Source organism: Belonocnema kinseyi, chromosome 2 (assembly GCF_010883055.1).
Source record: "Belonocnema kinseyi isolate 2016_QV_RU_SX_M_011 chromosome 2, B_treatae_v1, whole genome shotgun sequence".
NCBI classification, from domain to species: Eukaryota; Metazoa; Arthropoda; class Insecta; order Hymenoptera; family Cynipidae; genus Belonocnema; species Belonocnema kinseyi.
The window spans coordinates 120980032-120992047 of NC_046658.1; the positions used below are offsets into that span (position 1 = coordinate 120980032).

At 27.8% G+C, this 12016-nt stretch overlaps 1 protein-coding gene across 2 annotated transcripts in view; it reads right to left on the reverse strand.

The window, feature by feature from the left end:
• Positions 1–4489: 4489 nt before the first annotated feature.
• LOC117182649 (heterogeneous nuclear ribonucleoprotein 27C-like) overlaps positions 4490–12016 on the reverse strand; it is a 62759-nt gene continuing 55232 nt past the window's right edge. Inside the window, exon 7 of one of the 2 annotated variants that reach the window (XM_033375752.1) lies at positions 4490–5146. In XM_033375752.1, the coding sequence (XP_033231643.1) occupies positions 5001–5146 (146 nt within the window). In that variant the 3' untranslated portion in view covers positions 4490–5000. Of the gene's footprint in view, positions 5147–8076; positions 8296–12016 lie in introns of those variants that run through there. The other variant, XM_033375753.1, reaches the window with a different exon arrangement.

Sequence of the window (12016 nt, forward strand, 5' to 3'; positions counted from 1 at the left end):
ATAACGGGTATACGGGCGAGTAGGGCCATGTTTCTGTCAATTGATATTTCTAATGCATTGTGACTCTCTATTTCTCTCTGGCGAAAGGCTGCAACAGAATAAATACATGTTCTTAAGATTCCTGGGAAAACTAAAAATAACTTTTCATTTTGAAAAATTATTTCAAGAGAATATTTTAAAAAATTTTCAAATATTTAAACAAAATTTTCAAGAAAGATTCTAGAAGATTTTAAGAAAACTTTCTAAAATTTGCATAATAATTTTTATCTTTTTAAAACTACTAAATATCTCTTAAAATTACACAGATTTTTTTCTACAAATGTTTTTTTGTAAATTATACATCAAAATTTTCAAATTTCAATAACAAGTTAAGCATTTATCAAATACAACAGTTTACAATTGTAACGTTCAAAGTTTAAAGGCTCTTCAAAATATTAACGATTCCAGGTTTTCTATGTCAAACAATTCAGTTATTAAATACTTGGTTTCAATTTACTTGTCTTAAATAAAAATACAAATATTCCTAAATATTCAATAATTAATCTTTTTTTTAATTAAAAATTTCAAATTACATGAGTTGAAAATTGAATATTTTAGACTGAAAGAATATTTTAAATTTAATAAAATCCTTTAATTAAGAATATATTATTATGAGGTTGGTTTTTAGTTGAAAATAGTTTATAAACTTTCAGTCACATGTTCACATTTGTTTAATGACTACTACTTTCAAATTGAAACCGTTTAAGTTTTAAAATTAAAATCTGAACATTCTTAAATTTTGAACTAGTTTAAAATCGTTTTGTCAAGTCGTTTTTGTTCACTTTTTATTACTTAAAGTAGATAAATTAAAAAAAATATATATATTTATTAAATAAAAATGTTTTTTATCCAAAATTTCCAACATCAAAGGCTTTTATTTTTTATTAGTTCAAGTCTTTAAGAAAGCATTTAAAAATTCTTTAAATTAAAAATGTAAGCTTAGAAATAAAAATTTTAAATGGAAAATTTTTAAAGTAACAAAATTTTGAATTACGCATTGTAAGCTAAATAATAGCATAATTGAAAAATATAAAAATTGAACCAAGTATTTAGAAACTGTTAAAATCGAACGTGGACAGATTTGTCTTCTACAAATTTGTAAAATTCCCAATCAAAAAAAAAATTCACTGTCATTTCCCGGTCTCAAAAAATTCCCGGTCCAGCGGCCAACCTGCTCCCTGAATCCGAAAAATAGGTTTTACTAATGTGCCTGTATGTCCGTCTGTCTGTCTCCACAATAACCTTTAAAAACATTAATTTATTAGATTTTCCTTTGGTACACTCGATCAGTGTCCTAAACTAAAGGTCAAGTTCGTTAGCTAGCCATTTTGGATAAAAATCCAAAAGGTGACCACATTTTGAATATTTGCACGACCACTTTTTTCGAAATTTTGATTGAATTTTTCATAAAACCAAAAATTACCAGAGTAATAGCATTTACAAAATTCCTTAAAACAGACTTTTAAAATTCAACTTTTAAATTCGGAGTGCATACATTATTACTTTTCAGCAAAATTAAAATTAAAATTAATTTTTCGCGACTAGAAAATTTAATATATTAATTAGGGTTTAAATAATAACGCATAATTGTTATAAAATAATTTTCCCCTTAAATGAGAACTATTCTAAAATGTTTTTAAATGTACTAAACATTTTATAATTGTATGCGGGATTTGAACATCTAAGATTCACCCAACAACACCATTAAATCAAAAAATGATAACAGCCCTAAAATTTAATTTTTGAAATTTTAGATAGAATATTTTGACCGAATGGCTTTTATTAACTACTAAATGAAGAGAACAAAATTCAATTCTCAATGTGCATTGAAAAATAATATAGAATTTAAAAAATTACGGTGCTTGAAACATTTGAGATACGCATTAGGAGCTTTATAGTATTATGCGAATAAGAAATAAATCGCTTTTAGATTGGTTGTATCTAAAACCGGAAAAAATAACTATCATCTTTAAAAAAAAAATTATTTCAGAATGAAAATAAGAAAAATCAAATCAAAATCTACTTTTCACCCTTATTTTCATTCTGAAGGAAGTAATAAATAATGTAAAAAAAGTAACCTTTAATGTAAATTAAAAAAAAAAACGAAACAATCATATCCGCCTATGGAATAAGAAAGTCCGACTTTATACTTGTAAATATGTATGCTTTGAGTGTAATGTAATAAATTGCATTCTGTACCGAATAAATTAAAAACAAATGCATTTTGAATTGTTATAATTTTTTCAAATTGTCTATCCATTGTAATAATAGCAATAAACTATTTTTCGTCTTTTAAAAGATATAGCGGAAAATAAACTTAAAGAGAAATGCTCGTAAACTTACCTTATTTATCCATCATTTGTGCATCTGAAAATATGATTATTTACCTAGTCCTTTATTCCACTAAGGAGAAAAGTTTATTTCAAAGAATAGCAACGATAAATGCAAAATTTCATCCTTAATTAATTTATTTTTCTTCTATTTGATTTGATTTTTCTATTTTCTGTTTCAAAAACTCAACGGAAAACGATCTATATCAACATTTATTATTAGAATTCGAGCAGTTTTGATGATTCAGAAAAAGGATCCTCAAATAAAAAAAACTTTAAAAAGGAAAAATACTCATCGATTTTCAAGTAATCTTAAGAATAAAAATTTTGAAACCTTAATGTGAAAATTTTTATTATCTACAAGTAGAGAGCATTGAATTTTCAAACATGTGAATCATTAAAGCTTTTCATTATCAGAAGTTATCACATACCTTAAATAAAAAATTATTCTATATTAAAGATTTAAAATTTGTTCAACCATTTACGTTTTTCGGTTTTATTATCTTTTTTTATACGAAATTCAAATTTGTAAACAAAAACAACTAGATTACCAAGGTGCTTAATTTATTTAAAAATTTTATATTACACTAAAGTTTTAGTGTTGTCACCGGAAATCAGTATTTTTAATAAAAAAATTATTGGATTCCAAAGAAAAGACAACATTTGCTAATAATTTTGGGTTATGCTCGCGTTTTTCACCACAACTCAGTTCTAGGCTTCAAAGAAGATTTACAGTTCTTGAACAATTTTAGTTTATGTTAACACTGTTCACCAAAAATCCGTTCCGACGTTGTGGGAGTGTTTTTTGTCTAAAATTACTATTATTGATAAAAAAAAAATTAAATTTCAAAGGATATTTACAATACTTGAACAATAATAGGATTTATTATAATTTTTTGTACTGAAAATTGATTATTTTAAATGAAAATAATTTTCAAAAATCATAAACTTCAAAATTGGTATTTATAAAAAGAATTTTATTATAAAATCATACAATTTCGAAAGACACTTAAAAAGTCTAAAAAAATTAGTCTGTATTAGTTTCTTTCATCCAAAATTTTCTACAATTTTAGGTTATGTTAGCGTTCTATATTTGAATGGGTACTTTTAATTTTAAAAATGTATAGTTTAAATATTAAAATTTTCTTAACAATTTACTTTTTTGGTTTTGTTAGTCATTCACCAGGGATGGACAGTTTTAAATGTCAATAATTTTAGGATACACCAAAAATTGGTTACGTTAGAGTAAAAGTTGGTGTTTAATAAGAAAATTTTATAGTTCTAACAAGATTTTCACTTTTTGAGCAGTTTGAAATTATATTCAGATTTTTATATCAAGTTGGTTATTTCAAACAAAAATTTATTTACAAAATATAAAAAAATTCACGCCTTTTGAGCAATTTAAGTTTATGTTATGCGATTTTCGAATCGCAAACATCGGTTTAGATTTCGAAAGTAATTTTTTTAGCAATTTAAGGTTATGTTTGCGTTTCACACAAGAAATCGGTTATTTGAAACAAGAATATTCACATTTCAATCAAGATATATAATGTGGAACAATTTATTTTTAAGTAACAAACAAGAAACCTTGTTCAAACTTTCCTGCGGCTTTTCTTTTCTTACCGTTATCACTGGAAATCGGTACTTTTCATAAAAACATCATTTTCAGAGGATTTCAGAGATTAGAAATTTTTTGAACATTTTTAGGTTATGTTTACATTTTTCACCGGTAGGCGGTTACAAAATAAAAAAAAAAAGTTTTCAAATAAGCTTTACAATATTGCTCAATTTTTTGTTATTTTAGTGTTTTTAGTCTAAAATTGCTATTGTCAATAACAGTTAATAATACAAAATATAAAGTATACAAATTTTGTATTAACTTTAAATTTTACTTTAAAAAATACACTAGACGAAATGTTTTTCTTCCAGTTATTTTAAATCTTCACTCTAATCCATAATGTTACACAAAATTCTCAAAATATTAACATACATAAGAAAAAAAATGAAACTCAATAAAATCTGAAAATACAAAATTATATGAAAAATCAAATTTTTAAAGATTCCATTGCAAAATATAAAAAGGTAAAATATTTTCGAGTACTGAATTATAAGACCTTTCGTTTTTGGAATGAATTTCGTATTATTTTCTTATCAGATACAAAATGCAAAATCATGCAAAACATAAGAAAGTCCTTTTTATGGATCGTTTTAATTTTAATTTTGTCTACATCTAATAAAAATAAAAACTAAAATAAACACTTAAAAAAAGGCAAAAAATGATATCAATAAAAAATTATCTCTACCCAATTCCAATTCGAAAATTAGCTTTCGAAGTTACCCTAAATTTTCCTTTGATCCGTTGTTTCTACAACAACCAAAAAGTAAATATTCACAGACATTAACCTCGAATATAAAAGGCAACAGTATCATACTGTTTTTACACCATAATTCTACTTTTCGTCATGAACAAAAATTGGAAATCCTTGAGCAGAGATATACGAAAAACGATCCAACAAAAAGTAAAGTGAAAAAATACATTTCTCGTCATGAATGCGAAGTTTATAAACGATTAGTACGCTTGAAATCTAAATAGTAATAGAAGAATTGAGGAAATCTCGTGACTCGATTCCTCTATCGACGGTAAGGATGATAATTGTTGTTGCCCGTTGCAGTTGTAGCTGCTGTATAACCCCTTTTGGGTCCGGGTCCAGTGTACCCATCAGTGGCTCCCGGAGTTACTTCAGGAGTGGCTGATGGCGGCGAAGTATATCCTGACCCTGTTAGAATTGGATAAAAGAACGTAGTACGTGGTCAGCTAGGAGCCCAGATGAAAAAAAAAGAAGGAAAAAAGGATCGCAGGACGGGAAATGACTATAAAGCGAATTTTCGCCTCTGTGAACTTAGCTGAGGACCGCAGCTTGGCTCTCACGTGCGGAGAACCCCTGCTAGAGCAGCAGAGAACCACTTTTAGAGTAGCGGTAAACGTGCGCACGCACGCCGGGCATGCATGCTGATTCGCGCCCCCCTCTCTAACAGACCAGCAGTTCTCCGCACGTGAGAGCCGAGCTGCACTCGTCAGCCAACTTCACAGTGGCTCTAGTCCGCTCTCCAGAAATAACTTTTTTCTTTTTTTTTCTTTTGAATTCGATGTTGAAGTTCGAGAAGAAAGTCACATCCCCACAAGCTCTGGATTCCTTGAAGAAATCGGTGTGTTGCTTAAGAAAATAGCTTAGACGAACTTAATGTACTTATACACGAATATAACGTACAGACTAATTTTAGAGTAATGCTTAAGCTAATGCCAATATTATCCTCTAAAGTTTGAGAAAAAATTTAAATTAAGGAAAATCTTTCAAACTATAGGAATGAGAAACCGCGGTACTAGTAAGGAAAAGTACGAACTTGAAGATTGTAAACTTAGTCTAACTTTTAAAGCGGAAACTCTAAGCTTATTAAAGTGAAAAACTTAGGACCATTTATGATTTTAAGTTGAACTTAACTACCTACGTGAATAGTGAATATTTCGAAGCTGAGGGAAAAGACTAAAAAATGAAATAACGAAAGCAGGGTAGCCACTTAAATCTTCGAAAGAACGTACGCGGTCGCTTACAATATTTTCAGATGAAAAATATAAATATGCGTTGTCTTCTATGAATTTTGGAATATTATTGAAGAAAATAAAATTTATAGGCATTTTAATCAACAAAAAAATAAATAAAACAGAAGTGTCGCCAGCGAGAATCGAACACGTAACCTTTGGAATATGAAGTCGAAGCACTTACTGCTTCAGCAGTATGTGATATAAAAATTCATTAAAGTTTAAATCTACGGCGCAAGATACAAATTTTTAAACGTAAAAAAAGTTTTTTTTTAAATTTAGTCACACGATTAGTATAAAAACAAATTTTTTAGCCTAACGTAGTTCTAAATCGACTAATTTTAAATTAAAAACAGAACTGGAGGTCCTTTAGAAATAAAATTAATATTTTTTTAACTTGTTACTAAAACCAGAAACTTTTGTTTAGTTGCAGATAGAAAAATTAAATTGGGAAGATTTATATTAATTTTTTTGTTAAACTAAGATTTCAAAAGAAGCTTTCTAACAATCAGTATTTAATCTTCTCTTCTAAACTTTGTTTTATTCTTTTGCTGAATAATAAATAAAATATTAAATTCCCGATACAGTGGCCACCCTGACAGTGGAAATTCAAAGTTTGTAAGATAAAAGAGCGAAAAACGACTCAACAAAAATTAGCTTTCAATTAAAAACTTTTTCGAACTATACTAACTATAATCTATTATCGAAAAGCAACTCGTAAAAAATTTAAAAAAATTTAATTTTAGCACAATATAAAATCGTACATCTAACTCTTAAATGACTTATCTAACCTTATTTTAATTAATTATACCTCCTGAATAAATTTAAAAACTAATCTAATAATCTATAACTTAGTTTGTAGCTTTGCAACTTAATCTCAAGCAAGAGCTATAGTAAGTAGTTAAGTACCTATTTTGAACGCGTCTCTACAAAATAACAGATCCGTATTTAGAAGATAAACTCTCCTATTTAGTTAGCAGTCTATCTCGCTTTTGAGTTTCAACTATTAACAGAGAGCGAGCGGGATCCACTGTAAGGTTAGCTGAGGAGCGTCAGCTCGGCTCTCCCATGGTGAGAACTCCGGTTTGACCAGTCACAAGCGTGCGCGCGCACTCCGGACACGCTCGTTGATTCGCGAATCCCTCTCTGCCGGACAAGCGGTTCTCCGCTTGTGAGATCCGAGCTGCGCTCGACAACTAACCTCACAGTGGTTCTAATTCGCTTCGACTATTAATTTCAAACAGGAGAGTTCAACCTAGACTTACCCGAAACTTTCCAAATAGTACAGTCAAATTAGCATTCATGCGAGACAAAATTGGTGTCAGCATTTTATAAAAATTATTATTCATAAAGAAAAACTCCGAGAAAATAAAAATTTGTAAATTTGTAAATTAATTACACAGTTTTCTCCATTACGTCTTAGCTATAATAAATTTTTATTGTGTTGAAGACAATTTTGACCTAATTTTATTTATTAGTTACTTAAAATCAATGGTACACGGAAACAAATATTTCTTTGATGAGTTTCTGTATTATAAACAAAATTAATTAAATTTTTAGAAAACAAATTTGTTTGCAAAAAATCTGTTAAAAGTTCTTAAAAAATTAGTTTTTCCTTTAAAAAAAGGCATGAACAATTATTTTTTGCAGAATTTTTGAAAATTATTTTAATAAATAAAAAAAAATGCAAGCAGTGAGAATCGAACACGCGACCTTCCGACCTTTAAGCAGAAGCGCCACTGCCTCAGCTACCGACTGATGGCAAATATTTTAAAGTCGATTTTCTCGAAAAAAAAGGAACTCTTCTTTTATTCCATAAAAAGTTCGTGCCTATTTTTGTTTATTTCTCCACTGAAACAAACAGCCCACACAAATGTCTTAAAAATTGTAATTTTTCATTTTTTGTTAATAACAAAAATGCCAATTTCAGAATTTCATTAAGACGCCCTTACGAACAGTAATAAAATTTAAAAAATAGCTGCCACCAAATTGTTCTGGCAAATGTCTTTTTCGCCAAATTTGACTGAGCTAAAATACACAATCAAAACTATAAAATAGAGATATCAAATATCAAATCGTTAATGGATTAAGTTTTAAAACTATCATCTCTCGTTCACCTTCTTCATTTTTAGCACTGCACTCAGAAATCTCTTTCACACTTGGCAAGTTTGTTTTTCTCTTTTTTCAACACCTATCGTCGATAAGGATGGTAATTCGTGTGTTGAGTTAAGGAAAAGCGTTGAGGACCAGGAGCCGCGTCTCCATTTGGAAGGAATGTTGGAGTTGGAGTTTCGGTTTCGGCAGGTTTAAATTTTGGAATAGTAATTTCTGCAGGAAAAAAAGGAATGTTTTCAACATTTTGGAACAAAGTTGGATCTGTCTCAGGGCGCAGACTTAATGCGATACTATATTAACTCTTACGCACTAAACTTATTATAATAAATAGTTAAAGGCAAAAGGGAAATGCAATCATTCAAATTTTTTATTAAGAGTACAAAAATATCCACTTTGCCTTTAAAAATTCGAATATCGTATATAATCCTTCTTCAAATCCAATCGTTCTACAATCTCTAATGTGCACGTAAATTTAAATTAGTAACAGATAGTGGATTAGCGCATCTGCGAAGTTAGCTGACGAGCACAGCTCGGATCTCACATGCGGAGAACCCCTGTTAGACCAGCAGCAAGCTTGCGCGCGCACGCTGGTTACGCGCGTTGATTTGCTACCCCCTCTCTGTCGGGCCGACGGTTCTCCGCATGTGAGATCCGAGCCGCACTCGCCATCTAACTTCACAGTTTCGCTAATCCACTCTCTAGTAATAAATATATAATGGATTATTTTAATTCAGAAATATTCTTATTTTTAGCAATGGGCATTATAGTTAATTAGTTAGTCTTCTTCTATTGTTATAAATATTGTTAATCATATTTATGTTTATAACTAATGTAAGTTTTACCACTAATTAAAATTAGCCTTTAACCATACATTAAGTTAATACTAGTTATTAATTATATTGTAACTATTTTCTAATTAAAATCTAGCTATTTTTTAGCCTTAATTCTACATTTTAATTATTGTAATAACTAATTACAAAAGTTCAATTACTATTTTGCCCATCGCTGCTTTCAAAATTAAAGAATACTTCTCGAATTGGAAAAGATACGATATTCGTTAGGTCGCGCATAAAACACTGCACAAGCTATGTTTTTCGAAATGTGAAAAATTATCATTTCCACAACTCTAAGCAGTGGACCACCTCTATGCATCTTCCACAATTAATTAATTTTCGAATAATGTCAAGTTTCGGACAGGTTTTGAATCTGTCAATTTAGAAAATTGTATCAAGAGCATGCACTTTCAAATTTAAAAGTTTCTTCTTTAAAGCTTTGGTTACCAATTCCCCAAAAAAAATTTTCCTTTTTTAATGAAGATATTTTTCTTGATAAAATCAAGAGATAAAACAAATAAAATTTGGATCTTTCTTAAAATAAACTGTTGCACATTTTTGGCATTTTTTTTATAATTATGATTTTTATCATCATAATCCGAGTGTGCAGTGTTTTAAGTCCCTCAAACACCTATAAATGGTGAAACGATTAGGGGGGCCCGTTCATAAATTGCGTAAAGGTTTATATATACGAATTTGGGAAGGTTCATTAATTAATTCTGTATTTTATTTCATTTTTTAAGACTTAAGCTTAGAAATATATGAATTATTTATTTTATTTACAATTTCTTAGGAGCCGTTATAAAACTATGTCACAATATTTTAATCAATTTTTCCATCCCATCTTTAAAGTTTTTTTTTAACACACAAGCTAAAAAGTTGAATTTACAAGCCAAAAAAAAATTACAAAATAAACCAATTTTGAAACAAATAGTTTTAATTGTCAACTAAAAAATATCAGTTATCAAAGAAAAATGGAAGAGTTGAATTTGCAATTAAACAAATTAAATTACAACACAATTTCAACCAGTGATAAAGTTTTTTAAATAAAATTATGAATCGTCAACTCGAATAGATGCATTTTAAACCAAAAGATGAATTTTTAACAAAAAACAACTTAACTTGGAAACTTTAATTTATAACCAAAAAGAAGAATTTACAAAAAAAAAAAAAAAAGATCAATTTTTTTATTAAAATATAATATTTCTCAACAGAATACACAAAGTTTCAACTAAGAATTTTCAATCAAATATTTACATATTCCACCAACAAAATTATTTTCTACAGAAAAAGATGTATTTTTAAACAAACGCGTTGAACTTTCGAAGCGAAAGTATGAATTTTAAATAAAAAAGTTTATTTTCTACCAAAAAGTTAAATTGACAACCAAATAATTTATTTTCCTATGAAAATAGTTCAACCAAAAAGATGAATTTTCTACCAATAAGATTAAGTTTTTACCAAAACAGGCCAATTTTAAACGAAATACCAGCATTTTCAAGAAAACACTAGAATTTTCAAATAAATAATTGAATTTTCAGCCAAAATAGTTGAATTTTTAAACAAAATCGTGGATTTTTCAACGAAGATTAACTTTCTACCAAAAAAGACGAAGTTTTAACAAAATAAACGAATTTTCCACCAAACAGTTGCATTTTTTACAAAACAAAGGATAAGATTTTTAACAAACTTAAATCAATTTTCATACCAAAAAGACCAATTTTCTATACAAAAATTAAATTTTCAACTTTCAAATCTGAATTTCTATCAAAAAAGTTAATTATCAACCAAATGGTTGAGTTTTCAAAGCAAAATGCAAATTTTTTCAATGAGTAGAATTTTTAATATAAAAATATGAATTTTTAACAACAATGTTAATTTTCTACCAAATAATTAAAATCTTTTGCCATAAAAGTTGAAGATTCAATCAGAAAGCTAAATTTTGATCAAAAAATATGAATTTTTCATTAAGAAGATAAACTTTTCACCAAAACAGACAAATTTTTGTTAAATTTTCAACAAAAAAGATGAACTCTCTACTAAAAAAAGACGAAGTTTTAACAAAATTCAAGAATTTTCTACCAAAAAATATGATATTTTTACAAAAAAAAAATCCATTTTCGAACTAAGAAAGAAAATTTTATATAAAACGATGAAATTTTCAACTTGAAAAATATGAATTTCTAACAAAAAAGATAATTACCAACCAAATAGTTGAAATTTCAAAGCAAACAGACGCGTTTTCTAAACGAAAGAATCTTTAAGCTTAAAATATAAATTTTTAACAAAAAAGTTAATTTTCTACCAAATAGCTAAATTTTGAAATAAATATTTAATTTGTCAACCAAATAATTGAATTTTCTTCCAAAATAGTTGAATTCTCAACCAAAAAGATGAATGTGGAACCAAAAATATGCATTTTCCACCATGAATATTAACTTTTTACCAAAACAGACAAATTTTCAATAAAATACCTGCATTTTCATCCAAAAATTTGCATTTTTTACCAAAGAACATGATATTTTTCCAAAAGAAATAAATTTTCAAACAAAAATGACAAATTTTTTATAAAAAAAATTCAATTTTCAACTTTAAAACAAGAATTTTTAAGCTGAAAATAGGCATTTTTAACAAAATAGTTAACTTACTACCAAACAATTGAATTTTCATCCCGGAAAGACGAGTTTTTAACGAAAACAGTTCAATTTTTCACCCATTACCTAGTACTGTGACGTGGTTTTTGAACGACCCCTTCATACTTTTGCATAATTCCAATTTTACATAGAAAAACTTTCATATTAATTTTAGATTATATAATTATAAATCATTCAATTGAAAATGTCCAGTCTTTACAGAAATGCTTAAAATTAGCATTGCTCAATATTAAATTTTCAGTTTTTCACACACCAGGAAAAAATTTGTATACGAAAAACTCTAGGGGGGAGACTTATAAACTATTTTTACGTAATTTATGACCAACCCCTAAATTAAAGGGAGGAATCTGGTTAAAATTGAAAAGATCTTTTTTTTTATCCATATAATTTTCCATTTAATCATTCTCATAATCTATACCAGATATACTTTATGAATGATCCACTTTT